Genomic DNA, 24,296 nt, shown 5'->3' on the forward strand with positions numbered 1-24,296 from the left:
CACAGTAGATAAAGGGACCACACATACAATGCTCTTGCTTCACATAGATATATATTGATATACAGTATATACACAATGATGTCTTTATATAAAATAACCTTGTTTATAAGGTGACATTTAACTGCCACTTGGCCCTTCCCTACCCCACAAAAAACAGTAGTATACAAAATATAAAATATTTTTTAAATATTTATAAACAGTTGCAAGGAAAAAATATAACTGTATGAAAATATCCTTCCCTTCCTCAGATGACTAATGGGCTTTTAACCCATAGCTGTTGAGTGGATAAGAATAGGCCTTGCCCAATACTATTCGGTCTCTCAGGAGTTTAAATAAAACATAGTAGTTACAGAAGAGTATCAGGGCCATGGAGAGTGTGTGGTTCCACTTCTCTGAACGAAGCAGGGAGTAGAGTTGATAACAGACCACACTGCCTTCTATGAGAATCAGCAGATTGAGAAGCCGTAAGGGATGGTGGAAGAGGAACTAGAAAAGGAAACAAAGTGTGTGTTTATATAACTTATTAGTAGCATTATCTCTGAATAGCAAGGAAGAACCACATTTTATTTACAAGACATTAAGTTCCTCTACCCTAACCTTGTTTTTAATGATTTATTGTTGTAAAAGAACAGAAATCTTTTTATCTCATGATAGGAAGTATTTTATTCCCAGACCCTCAATAATCCACTATATACTTACATAAAAGCGAGCATGAGAGACATCTGAAGGCACAGCTACGTTATAAGGTCCCACTGCTTTATATAAGCATCGACTATGCCGTACCAGCACACCTTGTGGCCATATTGTGTTCTCAGACCAACTATGGACAAAGAAAAATATTTCATCATTATGAGAAAGGAAAACCAGGTGAATAATTTCATTACATAAATGTGGATGCCTTTGTATACGCCTTATAGTTAAAACTTCTCTAGTTTTAGAACTTTTATCTTTATTCAAGAAACATAACAGATTTCAGTAGAAATGGAAATACTAAATTAGGTAGGTCAGTAGACAAATGACATCTAGCATTCTAACTCAAATTAAATTAAACTAGAAGTAACCTCTCCTGCCTGTTCACTGTTAAGAAATCACTGAATGTTCCTTCTTTTGAGGGTTCAAATTTATTTCTCTCATTCAAATTTGATAAAAACTCTCTATTATCAGTTGGACTATGTAAAAATTCTTGGTAACCTATTAACGTTTTATAATGATACTATTTATTTTGCATTAGCTTTTCAAATATTTTAAACAACGGACGATCAGCAAATCCAACTGCTTTCTATTAAAGCTTTTACTATATGCTCAAATTATGGTTTCCATCCCAAGAATCCATTCAAACCGGAGGAGTTTCATTTAGGGGTGCATTGAATTTGAACGTTTCCCCCCCTGTAATATGTACCTCGGCCCCTTCCCTCCAATTTTTCTTTTAACTTACAATATTTTTCTTTCTTTTTCAACAATTGTTAAATATTTATAAGACAATGTCCTTTCATGAGCAAATGTCCTGCCTGCCTTCAGTTTGCAGTCAGGAAGATGACTGAGACATTCCATTCAGTTGCATGGAATGTTGGAAGGCTTTTATAGCTATTGCAAGGATAGAGTTGCTGATCACTCCAGGTTTGAAGATAAGTAAAGTTGAAATTGGATCTGAATGATCAAAACACAAGAGCTGTGGAGTATTCTTGGAATTGGCACTGGGGTTCTAAAGTCTTTACTGGGAAGAGTGTCTTTAGCAGTTTTTGTTTGGCATGTGGACCTAGAAATTTCACTATTTCTGCATTTGAACTTTAGTAAGCTAGCTAACTTTGGGAAGACTATGACACAAAAACCTATCAAAACCCTATTCTGCTAACAGTCAATCTTATATATGAAAATGCAATACTTATAATAAGAAAACATAAGCCTCGGAAATGTCAATTAACTTACAAAGATAAGCCTTTCCGAAATTCCTACAGCCCTAGAAAGAAGTGTTCTGACAACAAACTCACATGTGTTGAGGGGCATTACTATATGAACCATGTTCCAGCTTCTGCCACTTGCCCAAGTGAGCAGCTGATCTGTGTAGCAAGTCACAATATTTGGGAGGAAGCAGTTGTGTGGTGAGCATGACAAAAGCATTGATCCAAACCATGATTAGGTGCTCACATGACCAGCGCATGTCGTAATACTGAGTGCTCTGTAAGAAACCAGAGAATAAATTAATGAGCATCCCAACTATCTCAGAAGCAATGGTGTTCTGCAATAATAGACATACACATAAAAAATTCCCTTCTCTCTCCTATGGGGGCAGTGTTTCTCTTCCTTATCTTGGGTCCTCTTCCAGAGATTTTGGAAGGTGAGGGCTCTTCACAGCATCTTAAGTTTTCCTAGCACTACACTCCTGGGGAGAGAGCTCTGATGTTGTTCCTGGGATCTGTCGGAACCATTCTCCCAGCTTAGGATATACAGATCCAAGTGCTCTCTCCTACCACCACTGGGATCAATTTGGCCTTTCCTTTCCACATACTCTCCAATTCCTTTTTCAGGCCCTGGTATTTCTACAATTCCTTATAAACTGCAAGGCTAATAAGCTAGGGGAACTTGGGCATTTCCTTCTGACATATTTTAATGCATTATATACATTGGCTGCACACTTTCTTGTCTTACAACTCCTATGTAATTCTCTAAGCTTTTTAAAAAATGCTCACACAAATATGTGCTTATGGATTTCATAGTAAAATGATAGATTCAGCATACATTGTTATTCAAAAACAGAGATCTAAGTTAACTGTAAGTCCTGTATTTCTGCTTTTAGAATGATATTATTCTGAATAGTTTCTGAAATCTGTGAATTGATCCCATTAGTTTGCCCAATTCTAATTGGATTGATTTAAAGTCTTAGTGCTGATAATCTGGATATCGTTGAATTAGGATCACAATTTGGCACCAAGTGTATATTATGGCACAAAATAGAATCATGTTATAATTGTCTTGAAAAAGAGGACAGGGTTAGTAAATGGGATGGAAAAAGGACTGGGAAAACCACAGGGGCACTACATGTATGGCAATACCTATCCTCCAACGGGGAGCAATACTAGGGCACTCCAGATGCAGCTACACTCCGCCATCCAGGCTGCCAAAGGGGAGACAGAGAAAAGGGGAATTAACCAGAAGTCCATTGCCCCAACAATCCACAGGCAAGATTCAGGAGGTGGAGTGGCACTAATAATAATAGTAAAGTAATCCAAGAACAGCTACCTTCACAAAGCACAGTGGCAAAAATGCCACATAGTAGGCACTGAAGAGGGAATTGAACAGAACTTCCTTGATTCGGCGGTTAAAATCTGCTTTGAGGCCCTCCACTTCATTGCGAATGAGATCTGGGGACAAGGGACAGCTGTGTGTCGGAGTGGTCACAGAGGGGTTGAACTGTTCTTTGACAGATTCTCTCAGGAGAGAAAATAAATCTTTGGGCTTCACAAGACTGCCAACCCCTGAGGCACTGTCATCCACTAGTTGATCCTGCACTAAAAAGCTGCAGTCTGTTGAAAGAGGCTGGTTTCTATTATCTTGATGGAAGCAGCACAATGGAACATAGACACCAAACCTGAAAAAGGAAAAAAGACAGGGTGAGATTATAAACTATGACACATCCCATCTATGAATATCAGTCAGAATTTTCTATCAAGGAGAACAATAGCTTCTATACCCAGACTTCATTGGTCAAAAGAGTTTCTTGTTGCCCTCTCCAATACAATTGGAATTGTTCATTCAGGACAAAAGGTAAGGATACTTACGGGTAGCCAAGAAAGAGGAGATTGAGGACAGAATGGCTGCGGAAAAGGTTGACCAGAGTCCAGCAGAGCACCCATACACAAAGGGTGAGTAGAACTAGACGTGCAAGAATCAATGCCATATCGTGAATCACTGATGAAGTACCAACCTGCGAGGCCTGCAGAGTTAAACCCAGAATTTCATTAGCTCCGCAATCTTCCCTCACATATCCCACAAATGTTTCAAATGTGTTCTAATTCAGAACAACAACGAAAAGTTGCACATGGGAATGTATTCCTTCAGCTGCCAGCAACCATTTCCTTGCTTTGCCCTTGTCTTACTACTGAATCTAAATCAGGTTTGCCTCTACTGTACCAAAGCAGAACAGTCCTGCTTCATTCTATCTACAGACCAAAACATTCAAAACATACATGCTTTGAGGTTGGGCGTGGACCACCTGAAACCAGTGTACCTGGAACAATTTCATGTTTTAAAGTTGAGGAGGATGGGGGAATTTAAGTAATAGAATAAGCACCGTAAAAAGGAGAAGGTTCCCCTCACACAAACAGTGGGGCAAAAAAAGTATTTAGTCAGCCACCAATTGTGCAAGTTCTCCCATTTAAAAAGATGAGAGGCCTGTAATTGGCATCATAGGTAGACCTCAACTATGAGAAGCAAAATGAGAAAACAAATCCAGACAATCATATTGGCTGATTTGGAAAGAATTTATTTGCATATTATGGTGGAAAATAAGTATTTGGTCACCTACAAACAAGTAAGATTTCTGGCTCTCACAGACCAGTACCTTCTTCTTTAAGAGGCTCCTCTGTCCTGCACTTATTACCTGTATCAATGGCACCTGTTTGAACTTATCAGTATAAAAGACACCTGTCCACAACCTCAAACAGTCACACTCCAAACTCCACTATGATGAAGACCAAAGAGCTGTCGAAGGACACCAGAAACAAAATTGTAGACCTGCACCAGGCTGGGAAGACTGAATCTGCAATAGGGAAGCAGCTTGGTGTGAACAAATCAACTGTGGGAGCAATAATTAGAAAATGAAAGACATACAAGACAACTGATAATCTCCCTCAATCTGGGCTCCACACAAGATCTCACCCCGTGGGGTCAAAATGATCACAAGAACAGTGAGCAAAAATCCCAGGACCACACGGTGGTGGTGGTGGTGGTAGTGAATGACCTGCAGAGAGCTGGAACCAACATAACAGGCTACTATCAGTAACACACTACGCCGCCAGGGACTCAGATCCTGCAGTGCCAGACGTGTCCCCTTGCTTAAGCCAGTACATGTCCGGGCCCGTCTGAAGTTTGCTAGAGAGCATTTGGATGATCCAGAAGAGGATTGGGAGAATGTCATATGGTCAGATGAAACCAAAATAGAACTGTTTGGTAGAAACACAACTTGTCGGAGGAGGGAGAATGCTGAGTTGCATCCAAAGAACACTGTACCTACTGTGAAGCATGGGGGTGGCAACATCATGCTTTGGGGCTGTTTCTCTGCAAAGGGACCAGGACGACTGATCCGTGTACAGGACAGAATGAATGGGGCCAAGTATTGTGAGATTTTGAGTGCAAACCTCCTTCCATCAGCAAGGGCATTGAAGATGAAACGTGGCTGGGTCTTTCAACATGACAATGCTCCTAAACGTACCGCCCGGGCAACGAAGGAGTGGCTTCATAAGAAGCATTTCAAGGTCCTGGAGTGGCCTAGCCAGTCTGCAGATCTCAACCCCATAGAAAACCTTTGGAGGGAGTTGAAAGTCCGTGTTGCCCAGCGACAGCTCCAAAACATCACTGCTCTAGAGGAGATCTGCATGGAGGAATGGGCCAACATACCAGCAACAGTGTGTGCCAATCTTGTGAAGACTTACAGGAAATGTTTGACCTCTGTCATTGCCATCAAAGGATATATAACGAAGTATTGAGATGAACTTTTGATATTGACCAAATACTTATTTTCCACCATAATTTGCAAATAAATTCGTTCCAAATCAGCCAATGTGATTGTCTGGATTTGTTTTCTCATTTTGTCTCTCATAGTTGAGGTCTACCTATGATGCCAATTACAGGCCTCACTCATCTTTTAAGTGGGAGAACTTGCACAATTGGTGGCTGACTAAATATTTTTTTGCCCCACTGTATGTACTAGTCATTCCTGACTCTAGGGAGTGGTGCTCATCTCCGTTTCACAGCCGAAGAGCCAGCGCTGCCCGAAGACTTCTCCATGGTCATGTGGCTGGCATGACTAAACACCAAAGGTGCATGGAATGCTGTTACTTTCCCACCAAAGGTGGTTCCTATTTTTCTACTTGCATTTTTACATGCTTTTGAACTGCTAGGTTGGCAGAAGCTGGGACAAGTAACGGGAGCTCACTCTCTTACATGGTGCTAGGGATTCGAATCACCAAACTGCTGACCTTTCTGATCGACAAGCTCAGTGTCTCAGCCACCGTGTCTATTTACGTACCGTAAGAACCCCTTAAAAAAGAACACAGGCCAATTTCTTCCATTGGAAAGCAGAAACCCCCCAAAGAGTTCCAAATATTTCAGTCCTGGTGAAGTCAACGCTTTAGAGCAGGGGTGTCAAACACAATTTCATTGAGGGCCACATCAGGATTAGGTTTGACCCTGGAGGGCGGGGGCGGGTGTGCGTGGCCATGGTGGGTGTGGCCATGGTGGGTGTGACACAGAACCGCACCTCCACTGACATGGTTTTATAAACTTATAAAAATAGGGAGGCGTACATTTCTGTGATTTTGTTTTTTTAATACTTACTTGATCTACTTGATCACTTTATGAGAGAGAGACCACATCAAGAAACTGACTCCATAGGAAGACTAGAACTATAAATTATTGGCATAGGCTAGTATCAGAATCCTGCAAGCCTGAAAGGTAAAATATTTTATTTTCCTCCCTTTTATAACATTCCAAGGACAGCCTCTTGGATGACTCCGGAGGCCCTATTTTGGCCCTGGAAGGCCTCTTGGACAACTCTGGAGGCCAAAAGCAGTTGGTGGGGGGCGCACGTGACACATCCACACCCCAGTTTTGCTAACAGAGGCACTGTGTTCCAGACCGTTGCTATTTCCAGACCAGCCCTGTTGGCCAGATCTAAGCATCCTGCGGGCTGGATTTGGCCTAGTAGCCTTGAGTTTGATACCCCTGCTTTATAGTGGAATGCCCTGCAGATTCAAGGCAGGACAATGTATCCCACCCTATCCCATAAGTATCATCTTCAAGCAAAGACTACTTCTGCCATAAAATGAAATGAGATTCAAATACTGTAATTGTGATAGACAATGAATTCAATCTTATCTGTATTACTAAGTGGCTTGGATTTTTGAGTATGAAGCCCATCTCAAAATGCTTGCACATACAACTAACTTTTCATACAGACCTCTAGGACACACTTTCATCCTTAACAGAAGAGCATTTTATTTCTAGTCTAAAAAAATTATCTTTCTGTAAACATGATGCGACTTAAACATTTTCTCCTAAGATCAATTTAATATTGTGTACAATCAATATAAACTGAGAACAAACCCCTCTTTACTAGCACTGATGATGTTACCTTTGGGTAATAAAACATTAAGAACCAAGTTCAAAGAGCACCAAGGACCCCTGTGATCAATCTTGCCTGAAATAACTTTGCTCAATATGCTGCTGTAATAACATGGAAGCTGAGGACAATGTCTTCTGTATGTTACAATCAGCAGTAATTTTGGGATACTTTACAAACATTTATCCTAAGCAAAGCAGCTTCATACATAATCTGGTAATTTTAATTTTAATATAGGTAGTCCTTGGCATAAGCCAAGGGCATAAGTCCATTTGTCCACTGACTGTTCAGAGTTACAGTGTTGCTGAAAAAAAAAATGGAAATACACCAGTCCTTGAAGTTCTGCCTCAAGACTAGCCTTGCAGTGTTGCAATCACAATCCAAGCGCTAGAACACAATTACTACATTACAGGGAGCCGCAGTCATGTCTGCCATTTGTGACCTTCTCTGCTGGTTTTCCTAAAGGAAATCAATGGGGAAGCTGGCAAGAAAGATCACAAGTTGTTCTGGTAAGTCACTCCCACTTTTCTTTTGCCCAGAGCAACCCCTCTCCCCCTGTGCAGACTCTGCTGACCCTCCCATGACTCCTGCAGTCACTCTTCCAGGACTCCCATACCCATTGCATGCGTACTTACCTGAGATTCCTGCCTCTTCCCTCTTTAACAACTCGTGTCTTGGGGTTATGACAGCAATCGTGAATGTCTAGAAATGCTGTCACTAAGTGATGCGGTCACATGATGATGTGCTTTATGACTGAACTGCTCAGCGATGGCAATCCTAGTTCCAATTGCTGTCGTAACCCGAGGACGGCCTGTAACATTAACACTGAGAGATGCTTTATTGCAGGTGGATAGATGAAAAGAGAACTACCAAAAAAAGAGGATATACTAGTTCATTTCGAGTATCTTAAAACTGGAAATGTTCATCATCATTACCTCTGAGATGAGGGCCCATACAAGCCTCCGTGCCAACATCACGGTGATGAATGCGGCCAGGTGATAATCAATGAGGTGAAAGTTCTAAAGGAGAAAAGAAGAGGGTATTCACCAGGGTGAAGGAGAGGCCAGAAAGGCAGGAGGTGCTGAGCTGATATAGTAGAAGCATGGAAGTTCCTATAGGGAAGAATCAGGAAACACTGTGAATAACTGCCAGCCAGCCAGAGAAACAGGGAAGAAAAAGGGTCATGTTAAGCATATTTAGATGCAAAGGAAGCATTAGACTTACAAATACCACACAGAAAGGAAAATACAGAAATAGGCATTCTATATGCACATGTATATTTCTAGTCTTTAAGAAAAAGCAAAATAGCACAGACAAAATGCCCATCAGTTTGCCATGTAACTGGGTGAGGAGAAGGGGCTCATCCTCCCATACCCCCATCCCAAGAGGCTACAGTGAACTTGCCCAAGATAAAAAGAAAAATGGCAAAGTAATTTTTAAATTATTTAAAAATTTAAATTATTAAATTGCTATAATCGTATGCATTCATTCCTACTGCAGGAAAACATGGGGCAGGCAGATGAGGAAAGACGTTTGTTGAAGGCAGACTGAGCTGCCTTTACTTCTTTTAATAAACATAGAAGTTAGCAGGTCTAGAAGAAAAAAGACCAATTGAAAAATTACATGGCTGCATGGCAGAAAGGCTTCAGGGTTGCTCCAAAGCTGTGCTACACATCATCTTTGCTTGTTTATTGTTCCTGCTTTTAGAAAGTGTTTCAAAAACATTTCACATTTCATCTTTTTATTATCATAAACATTGTTTATTATATTATTGTATTAAATGTTATGGTGTATTTTTTAATTGTTTAAAAAGTATACACTATCGTGTTTTAATTAATGTGATATAAATAAATAAATACATATCATTCTGTGGACATTTAAGGATAGAGATTCAAGAGTAGATTTACCTTTAGCAAAAAAAGGTAAAAAAGGAGCTTAATAAATGATTATTCCAGAATTATCCACCCCATACCTGTTATCATCCAAAGACTGTTTGAGGAAGAAAAAGGTTTTTTAAACAATATCTCCTAAAAGTAATACATAACAAATCAACATATCTCCTCTTGTAAAGCCTCTCTTAGAAATTAACACAATCCGTCCCCTGATGAATGAATCAGGATGCCTCTGGAACTGACAAAGAGCTTGAAGTTTTACATGCATTATTTCATTAGTACAGTTTTGGTTACCCACTTCTCAAAACCAGATTCTTGAAAAAAGAAAACACTTTTTCTGGAAGAAACTTTGGAATATATTCAACTTCATATACCTGGAAACCATTCAGTATCTGCCATCTCATTCAAAAGCAGAAAGAAAAATAAAAGCATTTCTTTTGGAATGCAAACTAGGACATAAATATTTTTTTCTCTCTGAGTCGATAAAGTTCCTTTTCCAGAGGGACATAAAATTATGATGTATTTCTGCATTAGTAATGAGGACTCAAATACTGTATTTAAAAATGAAGACTCATAAAACTTAAGAGCAGTGGGTCTCAACCTTCCTAATGCCGCGACCCTTTAATACAGTTCCTCATGTTGAGGTGACCCCCAACCATAAGATTATTTTATGTTTTCCGTATTTTTTCAAAAATATATGTTTTTCAATGGTCTTAAGCAACCCCTGTGAAAGGGTCATTCGACCCCAAAAGGGGCCCCGACCCACAGGTTGAGAACCACTGACTTAGAGGTATATTAGATTTCTATGCAGCATTTCAATGCACCGTTGGTAAAGAAAAAGATAAAAACTTTGGAAAGAATTTGCAGATAGAAAAGTCAATGTCTAATGAACTGAAATTTGAAATGTTATAACATATGCAAAAATTCAGACAGTCCATAGTCAAATTGTATGTGTAAAGTACCCTAACAATGCCTGCTTCATAATAAGCGACCCGATATTGTAATACAAAAAGCAGTGATTTATTAACAGCTTCATTAGGCATTTCTTATTCGCAGCCATCTTTTTTGCTTTCTTTATCTGCTTTGAACTTTGCCCGTGTTTCTTCCCTCCCTTCAGTCTTTGCCAATAAAGCACGTTATCCAATAGCTTCATTCATCTCAACCCAGCTACTGTAATTTGAGATCCGGCTCTGCCGACACACTGCATGGAATGTCAACATAGAGAGTTGACATCTGGCTCCCCTCACTTTTCAAAGGCAATCTGTGCAAGCAAAAACAATTTGAGTACCAGTATGGGATTCAAGGCTACGTCCTTCCCCCAGGCTTGTTTGGATTTTTTTCATGGAATCTCACTATACGGCGATCAGATGGATATTTCTACTCCTTACCCAATATGCCTCTGACAAGGGATAGCCCTTCCACTTAATTAAGTAATAGAGTTGCCTCCTGTGCCACCTCGAATCAAGGATGTGTTGCACTTCATAATGGGTTTGGCCCCCTATGACCATAGGGTCCAGGGGCTCCCAGGGTAGTGGTCTCAGAATGGATCCGATCACAGGTTTTAAGAGACTACTATGAAACGCCAGGTGTATCTTCTCCAGCAATCGAGGCAGTTTCAATTGCACTGTGACTGGGTTCATGATCTTTACTATGGAGAATGGTCTCACAAACTTTGGTCCCAGTTTCTTGCTAGGAAGTCTTAACCTCAAATATTTTGTGGAGAAGTAAACCTTCTCTCCCACCAAGAATGGTCGCTGTGGAGCTCGGTGTTTATCTGCCTGTTTCTTATAGGTTTGTGCTGCTTTAATTAGCGCTTTTTTGACATTCTCCCAGGTTGCTTTTAGCATTGACATCCAGTCAGTCAAACTGACTGAGGAAGGGGGATCCCTTGGATACTCAGGCACTGGGACAAGTCTACTTTGAATGGGGTTAGTCTTGTGCTGCTGTGAACAGCATTATTGTACGCAACCTCAGCAAAGGTCAGAAGCTCTACCCAATTGGACTGCTGATAGTTCACGTAGCACTTCAGGTATTGCTCTACCATAGCATTCAGTCTCTCTGCCCCCCTCATTGGTGCTCGGGTGAAAAGCCGAGCTAAGGCCCTGGGATGACCCAATGGACCGCAGGAACTTTCTCCAGAACTTAGTCGTGAACTGGATCCCTCTGTGTGAGATAATTCTTTGAGGTACTCCAAGCAGGTGATAGATGTGCTTCAGGAAGTTTGGCCAGCTTGTGAGCTGAGGATAGTCCGCTGCAGGGTATGAAATGCGCCTGTTTGGAGAACAGGTCCATTACAGTCCAAATCACCGTGTTTCCCCCACTTTTTGGCAACTCTACTATAAAGTCCATTGCAATCTCCTCCCATGGCCTCATTGGCTCTGCTACTGGCTGCAGCAATCCGGGGGGATTCCTGGTTGCCTCTTCATTGTGGGGCAGATGGTGCAACTTTTCACATAACTGTCCACATCTTTCTTTATTTTGGGCCACCAGAACTGCCTCTGGGCCAAGTGTAACATCTTTAGGCGTCCAAAGTGGCCTGCTGGTTTGGTGTCGTGGTTCCTCTGCAGAATTAGGGTGCGTAGGGATTCCGGGACATAGAGTTCCGTCCCCTTCCATCAAGGTCATCTCTTTTTGTCAAGATGTGTTGGTTGTTTTGGAACCAAGGGTCTGCTAGCAGTTCAGTTTTGAGTCTCGTGGTTAGGCCACCTGCTGGTTGGTCGTGCTGGTCACGGCATTGTTGTCTGGTGGTTACTTGGGCAGCTATTTGGGTAGAGGGAATGATGGCGTCTGCTCCCTGCTCCCATTCTAGCTGACGCCCTGCTCCCATTCACATTTGTACTGGGGCATGCGGGAGAGGGCGTCAACTAGAAAGTTCCTCTGCCCTGAAATGTGTTTTAGTACGAAGTTGAAGCGGTTGAAATATTGAGCCCATCGGACTAATTTGGGTGAGAGTTTCTGTGGGGTCCCAAGAGCCTCCAGATTCTTATGGTCAGTCCAGACTTCGAACGGTTTCTGGCCCCATTCCAACAGGTGTCTCCAGGTAGCAGTGCCCATCTCACTGCGAAAGCCTCGCTTTCCCATGCGCCCATTGTCTTTCTGTGTCTGTGAGCTTGCGGGAGGTGTAGGCGCAGGGTTGTAGGTTTCGTTGGTTATTTCTTTGAAGTAGCACTGCTCCCATTGCCATGTCACTGGCATCTGCTTGGATCACGAAGGGTTGCTCGGGGTCAGGATGTTTCAGCACCAGTTCCTTTGCAAACATTTCTTTTAGTGTCTCAAATGCCTTTTGGCAGGTTAGGTCCCACTGTAGAGCTGTCCCGAGCAAGGTGTTTTTCCTGGCCTCCCTGTCTTCAGGAGGTCTGTCAGGGGTTTGGAGATTTTCGCAAAGGAAGGGATGAATTGCCTATAGAAGTTCATGAACCCTAGGAAGCTTTGTAGTTGTCTGCGGGTGCGAGGGGGTTGCCAGCTTAGGACGGCTTGCACTTTGGCTTGGTCCATCTCTATTTCCTCATTTGATACTCGGTAGCCTAGGTAGTCTAGTCGCTCAGGGTGGAATTCACATTTTGATAGCTTGACATACAGGTTGGCTGCCAGACGTTTTTCCAGTACTTGGCGGACCAGGGGTATGTGGTCATCCATGGTCTCAGTGTAGATGAGGTAGTCATCCAGGTAGACGAGGATTCCCTTGTAAAGGTGCTCATGCAGCACCTCGTTTATTAACTGCATGAACACTGCTGAGGCTCCCTATAGTCCAAAAGGCATCACTTTGAATTGGAAGCTCTCTAGGGGGCAGTTGAACGCTGTTTTCCACTCATCTCTTTCCCTGATCCGTATTCAGTAGTATGCCTCTCTGAGATCTAATTTGGTGAAGACTTTTCCCTCGGTCAAGTGAGATAGCATATCTTTCATGAGGGGGAGAGGGTATAGGTTGTGTACGCACACGGCATTTATCCCTAGAAAGTCCACACACAGTCTCATAACTCCATCTTTTTTCTATTTGAAGAGGACTGGCGCTGCAACCCGTGGCTTGGCTGACTCGATGAACTCTTGTGCTAGGTTTTTGTCTATGTATTTGCGCATTTCTTGCATTTCCCGGGGCGTCATGGCGTACAGCTTGGGTTTGGGTAAAAAGATGGCTGTCTGTAAAGTACCCTAACGATGCTTGCTTCATAATAAGCGACCCGATATTGTAATACAAAAAGCAGTGATTTATTAACAGCTTCATTAGGCATTCTTCATTAGGCATTTCTTATTCGCAGCCATCTTTTTTGCTTTCTTTATCTGCTTTTGAAACACTTTGTTTCCTCCCTCCCTTCAGTCTTTGTCAATAAATCACATTATCCAATAGCTTCATTCATCTCAACCCAGTTACTGTAATTTGAGATCTGGCTCTGCCGACGCTCTGCATGGAATGTCAACAGAGAGAGTTGACAGTATTTTTCAATAAACCCTTAGCTAAACAAAACAGCAAAACCATTATGTACTTATGTTTATCTGCAAATTTGAATGCACATTATTTTTTGTGTACACAATTTGAATAACATGTACATATGTTCACAACTCTGTTCACAAACTCTGAATATGAATATGATAGTTTTAAAAAAATCTACACAATACTTTGTGATACCTCCTTTGATAGAAATATACTTTTCAAAGGTTTCCTGTAGTCAGTTAAGAGCAGATTCATTACACTCTTCACTATAGAGCTCTTCTTTCTCAGAAAAACTCTTAATTAATGTTCTTAATGACTTTTTCCAAGAATTTATGTTATTATTTAAATTAATAAAATGGTTTATGTCTATTTTTATACTATACTTAGTCCTCAAGTTACAACCACTATTGACCCCAAAATTTCTGTTGCTAAGTGAGACATTTGTTAAGTGAGTTTTCCCCCATTTGCCATAGTTGTTAAGTAAATCACTGCACTTTCTAAGTTAGTAACATGATTGTTAAGTAAATCTGGTTTCCCCATTGACTTTGCTTGTCAGGTCACAAAAGGTGATCACATGACCTGAGACACTGCAACATCATAAATATGAATCAGTTACCAAGCATCCGAATTTTGATCACATGACCATGGAGATGCTGCAATGGTTGTAACAGTTGTAAGCCATAAATCAATGTTATTGTAACTTCAAACAGTCACTAAATAAACTGTTCTAAGTGGAGGATGACCTGTACTCTAAAATCCATTATTTTATGTCTTAAATGGGACAGAAAAGATTTGGAATTAACTGAGAGGGCTATCATGACTTTTCTCCATTCATTGTCTTTTCTTCTCAAGATCAGAAATGCCCAAATGCTTAATCTCATCAAATGAGATTAAATACTTAATTTTCAGTCTTTTTGCTCTGAACCCTATTTGAGTCTTTTGAAGAAGTGTGATGCTAACACTTGTACGTAGTTCTTGATACGGGGCAGGACTAAATCAGATAGAGACAGAAATTGTGTTTAAAAGAATTCAGGCTAAGAAAGAAAAGGAATGATTTCAAACATCACTAACCAAGACCAAGAGCAGATAGATATCTCAGTACTAGCCTTACCTGAGAAAAAGATACCAAGCCCTTCAGTTTCAAATTCTGGGAACAAGATTCAAAATAATGGATTCACTGGAGGAGCCAACGTTGCGATGATATGGATGTGCGGTCTCGATGCTCCGAGACCGCAGCCAATACTTTTGCCGCTGGGTGGTCCAATTGGACCTAAACCATCCTGCAGTGATGGTGAACAGGAAGAATACGTCTTGCTGATCTCAGGGCCATTGCAAAGTCCCTGATCGATCCAAGAGAAGTTATTCAAGTTCTTGAAGCGGGGCGGCTCCAAAACGGAAGGATACGGAAAGAGAAAGTGTTTCCAACTGGTGAGGAATTTTTATAGTTTTAAAAGAGACTGCCTATAAAAAACTTAAAATTAATTTAAATTGGAGAACAGAAGAAATAAGTGGCGGAATTAAGTTTGGAATGGTTTTGGACAGTGGGTTATCTTACTTTTTAAATGCTATGTTCATAGATGGAATTTATGCAAATCTTTTAAAACGAATGGATTAAGTTTTCTTCTTCTATTTTTTTTTCTTTTATTATTCTTTGTAATCTATGGACAAAAATTCTCCTCTTTCATTACTGTGGGTGTTCTTCTAACTCATTCAAGAATTGGACTTTTTAAAACTTGAAATACAAAAAAGATACAAAAAGAAACCAAGAAAATTGCAACAATAACACTGCTACTCGGAGGCTGGAGGTTTCTGTATTGGAAACGAAACACTCTTAGTTTTCTCACTGATTATCCTGGCTTGGCACTCCAAGGTCTCACTGCTTGTTTATAGAGAGTGATAAGAAGAAAAGCATACAGATGTCCCTTTGAAGTATATCTTTAACCAGAGAAAAGTGAAAATAAAACTTTATTGTGAATCTATGCTTAATCTTGTTAAAACCTTCCAGGCTAGAGCAGCAGTGTTTGCTAGCTAGAGATAATGGCACAATTTCAACAGCAGAAAGAAACTTTAAGTCTGCAAAAGGTATTCTTAGAAATACAGAAATTATCAAACACATTTGAGAGGATAGAGAAGAAGTTGGAAGACTTAGAGCATCTAAGAGTAAAATATGATGAAGAAGTTGGAGATGTTTATGAAGTGGAAAAAATGGTGGTTAGAATCCTAAAAACCAAAAAGGAAAATGACTATAAAGAAATTAAATTTGCTAATATTTATGGTTTCTTTCTGAAAAAGGAAAGAGTGGAATGCTGAAAACCCTGAATATCAAGACATTTTTTCCTATGTTGTCAGGGAGGTATTTTTCAGATCAAAATGTATCAAATACATTTTGGGATAAATAGTCTATAGATTATAACCATTCTTTTTACATCATATTTTAATATCCTAATATTAAATGCCACATTTACTGTAACTCTCCCAGAGTGGAATGTAAGAAAAAGGTTGTGTCTCTCAAGAGAAAATTTGAAAGAGGAGGAACCAACAACCCATAAATGCTGTCCACAAATCTGAGATAAAGGTTCTTGCAATTCCTTCATTTTTCTACCATATGGTTATTGGAAGTATTGATTAGTGCTTGATGATTTACATATATTTATTAACTAATTACAGAGACTCATTAATCCTGGGATGGGTAAGCAAAGATGAACTTACCAGTGATGTACAGGAGGCAGGGTGGTTATATGGATACCACCAAACGGTCTTGTAAATATTAATATATTGAATGAAAAGAGACACCAGCAAGTAGATGAAAAAGAGGAATTCAAATAGAAGATTTCCATCCACAGGGAGCTCTGGGATTCGGCAGTGCCTCACAGGCTCAGGAGTAATCAGGGCAGTGATAGGAGGAGCAGAAAGACTGAGAGTACTACCATTCCTGAAACCAAAAATAATTGTTACCCACTGCTTGTACAACGGTATTTAGCATTTAGATGTTAAATTGTTTATATTAATTTGATTACAATAGATCTATAAATTTGCAACAGATTCTTAAAAATGCAGTAACAGTCATATTGTGATGTAAATATTAATAACATTATGGCATAAAATTTATGGACGATATACTGCATCATCTTAAGTTTTTCATTACACAATGTATTAACTGGAAATTTAGGATTTCTATTTTTTCCTAGTAACAATAGTTTAGGTTTCAGATGTTTCTACTGCATCAGGCCCAAACTGTTAAGTCGGAAGATGTTTTAGCTGAATATATAGGCATTTGGCAATTGCAGGCAGCCCAATTTTCTTTTTTTGCAAAACTTCAAATGTTTTAAAAGACTGATTACAAACTACCTATGAAAGTTATATAAATTTTCCTCCCTCCCCAAAACAGAAACTAAATTGTCCACTTACATTACTGCCTGTCTATTAGAGCCTTCAATCCCTTCAAAAATATGCAAGTTAAACCCCAGACATCAAGGCTGTCCTGCTCTGGTCATACTGATATGATTAAAGTATCATAACAATACTCTGAACACAAGGCAAAAGCCTCCCTTAAAAATCAAGATATTGGACAAATTATCAATGGCTGGTACTCTTTTGGACATAACAATATCCAATGATAACAGGGAATAAATAGATTTGGAAACACAATGCTAGACTTAAGACTTACCTATTTCTCAGACCTGTTCCATTGCCACAGTTCCCACCAACTAATGTTTGAAGAGAAGGCAAAGCTGAACGGCTTAGTTGCTGCCGGCTGGGTCCCCTCCTTCCACCTGGCATGACCAGGAAGCAATCCACCTCTTCCACCTCTGGCACTTTTTGCCCAGATTCTTATGTAACAATTTCCCAATTCTACAAATGAGAAGGAAGCAATTATGCCACAGAACCTTCTAAAACAAAGGAAAGTGCAGCAGTTGTTCATCATATACACTTTGCACAGACAAAAGCAATAATTAAAAGTAAATAGGGAAGATCATAAAGGAACAATTTTAAAAAGATGCTGCATGAGTTTTTAAAATATTATGCTTTAATATTAATTTGTTAAAACAGAATATATTAAAATTTCACTGATATACAACAAAATCAGAAGCAAAAGAACTATTAGGACAGTGATTTCGGAATATAAAATTTATAATTTGGAATACAGGTTTAAACTATTTCAAGTTGCAAGTTGGTGAATCTAAAGTTATTTTATTATTATTTAATACAATAAAAATATTTCTACATTGTAAGAGATATTTTACAGAGTTTAAATCGGAGATTTAGAGTTGAAAGCAAGTTGAAAGCAATTTTACCATATTATAATCAAAGCAAATTTTGGAACTGCACATTGGTCTTAAGATTTGCATTCACACAGTGAATCTGCAAATGTGTGTAGAGCTTTCTTGGAACTGGGGAAAGGACTGTGCTGTAGACTGGAGATAGAGGATGTCCTATTCCTGTTCAACAGCCTCTCTCAACAGAGTGGGAGGGTTACAACATCATCTATTGCCAGTCTACAACACAGCCCATTCAGCAATTCCAAGAAGGCTCCACACTCATTTGCATTACTCAGGTGACCCTGAGGACACAGATTAACCTCCAAGTGGTCTGAACAACTCTCTAAAAGAATGCAAATGACCAGCTGTCTGCAAGGAGTACAAATCCTTCCATTCCCCACCATCCAGTCAGAGCTGAAGAAGTTTCTTGGATGAGAAGCAAACAGTCTTCAACCTCCTCCTCCCCTCAAAAAAAAAAGTCCAGTTACCTCTTGAAAAAGCATTTTTGGGACAGTTTGTACAAATGATACAATATGCACATTAGTAAAAAACTGCATTAAACAAAAAAAACCCAATTACAAGCTATACTTAAATAACAAATTAGAACAAATATATGACTTTGGGTACCATGGTAGATAGAAAATGAGGATGTTTAAGATAAAATGGTAAAATGGCAGAGTGCTCTTTTCCAAGCAATGAACATTTCTCAACAGAAATAAAAAAGACTCTAAATAAGAATGTGCTTCTATTCAGTTCTATCTGTGGAAAAGAGATAGTATATCGAGAGAAATATTCAAAAACTGAATAAAGTAGGATGTACTGTGACCAATACAAAAAAAAGTTCATTGAGTTAATTGGTCATACAGAAAGAATGAATGAGGAATGAGCAAATATTTATGAATTTATTTATTTTACAGTATTTATAACCTCTCTAAATGAGTCTGGCTGTATACAATATCACCAAAACGAAAACTGAACATAATGTTAATCAAAACAATATCAATGAAAAACAAACAAAAACTAATCATAAAAACTCAAATAGAACCTAAGATAAGTACTCACAGCCAGGAAACATGTTTCCAGAATTGCAGCAAGGAGGGGACTGCATATATTCTGGGAGAAAACATTTCACAAGGTGGGAGTTATGACAAAGGCCTGTTTTGTCAGCCACAACCTGCAGGCGTCATGAAGGCAGGGAACTTTTACCAGGCCCTCTCTTGATGAGCAGATTAGACAGGCAGATACAGTTCTGGAAAGGATCTTCATATATCCTGGTACAATGCCATTTTACAGCTTGAAAGCTAATGGCCAGTACTTTTTATTTATATTATTTATACAAATAACTCGAGGCGATGAACATATCCAACATATCTTCCTCCTATTGACCCCATAACAACAATCCTGTGAGGTAAGTTGGGCTGAAAAAGAATGACTGGCCCAAAGTCACCCAACTGGCTTTCATGGCTAAAGTGCGACTAGAACTCATGGTCTTCCACTTTATAAGCTGCTGCCTAAACCACTAGAACTGGTGCTGAAATATTTTTTTCCTAAGGAAAAATATAGACTCAGCAAGCTATAGACCAATCAGTCTGATATCAATACCTAGAAAGATCCTGGAAAAGATAATCAAGCAACGAATCTGCAAATACCTATAAACAAGCAAAGCTATTACTAAACGCCAACATAAGTTTGTCAAAAACAGATGATGACAGACAAAACATATTGCATTCTTTGACCAAGTGATAAAATTAGTGGATCAGCCAAATTCTTTGGATGTAATACACTTGGACTTCAGGCATTTGACAAAGTAGACCACAGCCTACTTTGGTAAGATTGAAAAAATATGGTATAGTTTGCATCATTACCAGATAGATTTGTAATTGGTTAACCAACTGCACTCAACATGTAGTTCTTAATGGAACTACATCAATATGGTGGGAAGCATGCAGCGGAGTACCACAAGGCTTGGTATACCCTTCAACAATTTACATAAAGGGTTAGAAGGAAACTCATCAAATCTGCAGAAGATATCAAGCTGGGGGAGGAATAGCCAGCACTTTAGAAGATAGAATCAAGAACCAGAAGGATATTGACACACTTGAAAACTGAGTCCTATCCAATAAAATGCAAATCAGTGCTGTGAAAAGGAAGGTTTACACTTAAGCAAGAAAAACCAAATGCACCAATAGGTGGTGCCTGGCTCAAAGCATTACTGTGAAAGGGAATTAGGCATCCTAGTGGATGATCACTTACCATATTTTTCACAGTATAAGATGCACCGGAGTATAAGACACAGCAAGCTTTTGAAGAGGAAAATTTAAAAATAAAAGGTTTTGCACTCTGCAAATCTCCCAAAAATGGTCTGTTTTTTGCAAAAATGCTTTCCCCCCCCCCAGGGCATGAATAGCCCTTAGGAGGCTTGTAGAGTCCTCCTGGGGGTGGGGTCAAAAATGAGCAAAAAACGGCCCCGTTTTTCCCCCCAAAAAAGGGGCATGAATAGCTCTTAGGAGGCTTGTAGAGCGCTGCTGGGGGATGGGGGGGGGGGGCAAAAATGGGCTGTTTTCTGCTCATTTCTGCGCTCCCCAGCCCCCAGGAGCTCTCTGAAAACTTTCTAAAAGCTATGCACGGCCATTTTGGTGAAGGGGCGGAGTTTCAGGAGGCAAAAAATGCTGTATTCAGACGCACCCAGATTTTCAGCCTCTTTTTTGTGGGAAAAAGGAGCGTCTTATAATCCAAAAAATATGGTAAGTATGAGCCAGAAGTGTTCCACAATGGCCAAAAAGGCCAATGCAGTCCTAGTCTGCAGCAACAGAGGGACAGTATTAAGAGAACATGAAGGGTTAGTATTGCTTTCTACTGCACTAGTAAGACCACATGTGGAATACTGCATCCAGGTTTGGTCACCATGATACAAAAAAGATTTGAGACTCTAGAAAGAGTGCAGAGAACACCAACAAATATGATTAAGGGACAGGAGCTAAACCATATGATGAACAATTGCAGGAACCAGGTATAAAGAGAACTAAGGGTGATAGGACAACTGTCTTCCAGTACTTGAGAAGGTGCCACAGTGAAGAGAAGGTCGAGTTATTCTCTAAAGCACCTGAGGCAGGACAAATGCAATGGGTAGATCATTAAAGAGAGATCCAACCTAGAATTAAGGAGAAATTTCCTATCAGTGAGAACAATCAGTAGAACGGTTTCCCTCTAGAAGTTGAGGTGGAGGTTTTTAAGTAGAGATTGGACAGCTATTTGTCTGGAATGGTATAGATCTCCTGCTTCACAATGAGTTGGACTAGAAGACCTCCAGAGTCCCTTCCAACTCTATATCTTTTAACCTTTAAGCCTAAAAGCCTATCAGCAATTCATATTTAAAACTAATACAGCTGTAATTTTATATAATCTTGCCACTACTTTTTGTATCAGCTACTGCTTCTGTATCATCTTTATAGCAATCTCATATAAATTAGCCCAATCAAGTGATTTAAGGAATGAATTACTGAAAATATGAAGTGGAAATGAATAAGACGAAAATGAACATCAAGAAAGTGTGATAGAAGGTGCATCTAGAGAAGCAGTGGAGGGGGTCTTGGCAACACTGAACTTTCACAGGGAGGACACAATATATTCCAGAAAGAAGCCCTAATTTAGAGACTGCCCAGTCCTGACCTAGATAGGGGTTCAGGGTAGCTACATGTTCAGGTATGCATTTTTCACATCCATTGCAATCTCAGTTTTAAAGATTCTATATTGTAATATTCTGAATCCCATAATTCTTCCCTGACATGGATTTGTTTATGTAAAATTATGTAATACTGTATCTATATACCATCTCCAACTGCTTGTCAGTTCTATACTTTTAAATATAATACATATTCAAGTGGCCCAGCCATAATGAAAGCAACTATGCTAAGCCAACAGTAGTACAAATTGCTTACAAGTACTTTTGTATTTGAAAAGGAAAGAAGCACAGTACAAACAGAATTTACTTCAGAAAATAAAAATATTTATAGCTCTTTTGTTAATTTGATTATCATTTACAATAAAGTAAATGTTATTTTAAAAAGCACTCATGAACATTTCTCCACAGAAAATAAATAGCTCCTTGTTAACTTCGAATGGCCAATAAATGAGCTATTGTAACTGGAGGACTACCTGTATTCAAAACTAAATCTCATACTCTCAAGGAGATGTATTCTGCCCAAATGTCTACAGGTCACATAACTTTTATACAAACAATTAAATGCATGTGGCACTAATCAGTGGAGCCATATCTTGTAAGTTTGGATTTCTAAGAAGTTTAAGCAGACTCCAACAAAAGAACAGCAGTATTTTTCATTATCAACAATAAACGGAAGTAAATCTCCTTCAAAAGGAACCCAAATTCTGTTACCTCTAAGACCCAATTAATATCACAGAAGCAGCTTGCCACGGTCTTCTGTTGGGATGTTTTTTCCACTTTCCAAATTTAACCCGTAGCCCTCGACTTCCCATTAAGTCCTACATTCAAGTATTGACCAGGTCCGATCTTAGCTGCCTGGGATTATAAACACAGATGTTTCTAGGTAAGACAGCCTACTTCCTACACAAGTATTTCATTCTTCTCAACAAAAATGTTGCTTGAATGAGAGCTAACGAAACACAAGAGGAGAAGAGCAAGGAACAGCCTAAAATGTTTGCGAAACGGAAAAGCCCTGAAGAAGAAAGTGGGAAGGCCAATAACTGAATAGAGCAACTGTTCGCTAACCCAACGCGACGGATAAAGGGGCAACGGGATAAAGCACAACTCTCTCTCAGACGACTAACGCCGACAGAAGCAAAGCACGAAGGCGGCCTTCACTACGCCAAGCCACAGGGCCGTGCTTGGCTACAACGGGGTGTCTCGGTTACACACCAGACACCACGGGGATAGAGAAGAAGAAAGCGGCCATTCAAATACGACTCACCGCCTCTCCAACAGCAGCATGAGCGGAGCGCCTTCACCACCAGCCCGCCAGGCCGGGAGCCCGCCAGGCCGGGGAGGGGGCGTAGCGCAGCCCTCTCAATTCCCTCCGCGTCGCCCTTTCCCGGCTGTGGCCGCGGCGGCGGCGGCGGCTACTGCTGCTGTAAATGCTGCTGCCCTGAAGAGACGTGGCAATGAGGATTGATGCGTTCATCAGTGCGCGACGGCAGGGAGAAGGCGGTGTCTGCAAACGCGCTGACCAACCGGGGAAAGGGAAAGGGGGAAGAGTTGCGGCAGCCATCTCGTGAGTGGCAAAAACTCCGAAACGCGAGGAACCGTGAGATTCGGTTCCCATGATGCAAAATTACAACCAGCCCACCGTAATTTAACCTAGTCCGCCTCGAGTACTTAGTCCGTGGGATTCCCAGTTCGTGGTTCATAGGAAGCCAAACGTATCCTTGCCTATTAGTACTTCGGAAACTTTTCTATCTGCTTCACGCTCACGCAAAACATTTAAAATATAGTAAGTCATAAATGCATAGCGGACCAGATAACTTTCCCGATTCATAGAGGTGTTTATACCGCGGTTCTGAATGAAGGCGACAACAACAACGAATGAGTTTGTTACATATAATCCTGTACTCGCCTCTGCGCGGCCGAGAATTCTCTCAAAAGAACGATTTTTTAGTGTGAGCGCCCACCCACCACCCGTGGGTCAAGGGACGAACGTGAGCCCCGTTTCCCCACCTCCAGGCAGCAAAATCACGATTCAGGCTTCCCTTTTCAGGGAGGCGTTCGGACATAAAGCAAGCGGATTGTAATAGTTGAGCGAATGGCTAGGCTTTCTTCCCCCAACATGGGGCGAACAGCTTTAGAAACGCCGTTACAAAAGTGGTGTTAGCTTATTGAAGACTCAAGTTGGCTTCTGCCTACCGAGCTGCGGGGATGCCTGTAAAGCAGCGGTGAAATGACAAACGAACCCACGCTTCCTTCCGGGGGGGCGGGGGCACTGTGTTTTTTCATTCGGTTTTTGTTTCATTTTGGAATTGTTTACTTCAGGCACTGTAAGGTGCCAGTATGATCCATGGGTGTTACCCAGTGGCGTAGCGTGGGTTATCAGCACCCGGGGCAAGGCAAGTAATTTGCGCCCCCTAACCCGTGGATTTTAGCACTCGAGTCTCTTCCACTAGATTAGTTAAAGAAACCCTTACCCCTAAGCACATGTATTGTTTGTTATGAAAATACTGATGTAATTAAAGTAAAATGCATCTAAATACAAGTTTATTTTCAAACACTTTATTGAGTTTAGTGATCCTGCCTATGCCCTGCTAAGTGTCCAGCGTGCCCCCTTTCAATGCGGAATGACCAGCGTGCCCCCTTTCAATGCGGAATGACCAGCATGCCCCCTTTCAATGCAGAGAGAGACCAGCGTGCCCCC

General features: G+C 40.5%; 1 protein-coding gene across 4 annotated transcripts; it reads right to left on the reverse strand.

Annotated features, from left to right (window-relative positions):
* Window positions 1-34: 34 nt before the first annotated feature.
* TMEM39A (transmembrane protein 39A) lies at window positions 35-23,762 on the reverse strand. Of its 4 annotated transcripts, none has more exons than XM_081943190.1 (9): window positions 23,606-23,762; window positions 17,325-17,509; window positions 16,367-16,589; window positions 8,272-8,355; window positions 3,777-3,931; window positions 3,238-3,586; window positions 1,989-2,176; window positions 700-820; window positions 35-486 (listed from the first exon to the last, which is right to left on the reverse strand). In XM_081943190.1, exons 2-9 carry the CDS (start codon window positions 17,435-17,437, stop codon window positions 253-255), a joined length of 1,467 nt encoding a protein of 488 aa, XP_081799316.1. In that variant the 5' UTR covers window positions 17,438-17,509; window positions 23,606-23,762; the 3' UTR covers window positions 35-252. The 4 variants fall into 4 exon arrangements, with proteins under 4 accessions (XP_081799316.1, XP_081799315.1, XP_081799314.1 ...); XM_081943189.1 differs by having other exon boundaries at window positions 23,505-23,762; XM_081943188.1 differs by lacking the exon at window positions 23,606-23,762 and adding an exon at window positions 22,863-23,078.
* Window positions 23,763-24,296: the final 534 nt, after the last annotated feature.

This window comes from Natrix helvetica (assembly GCF_964273705.1).
Source record: "Natrix helvetica genome assembly, chromosome: 2".
In the NCBI taxonomy this organism is placed as follows: domain Eukaryota; kingdom Metazoa; phylum Chordata; class Lepidosauria; order Squamata; family Natricidae; genus Natrix; species Natrix helvetica.

Bases quoted from the DNA above. Each gene is read 5' to 3' on its own strand.
- TMEM39A (XM_081943190.1), bottom strand. From the start codon at position 17,437: ATGCCAGGTGGAAGGAGGGGACCCAGCCGGCAGCAACTAAGCCGTTCA. The intron at 8,356-16,366 runs GTAAGTTCATCT...TTTCTCCTTTAG, and splicing joins CTGCCTCCTGTACATCACTG to AACTTTCACCTCATTGATTA. The intron at 3,932-8,271 runs GTAATGATGATG...TTAACTCTGCAG, and splicing joins TATGGGCCCTCATCTCAGAG to GCCTCGCAGGTTGGTACTTC.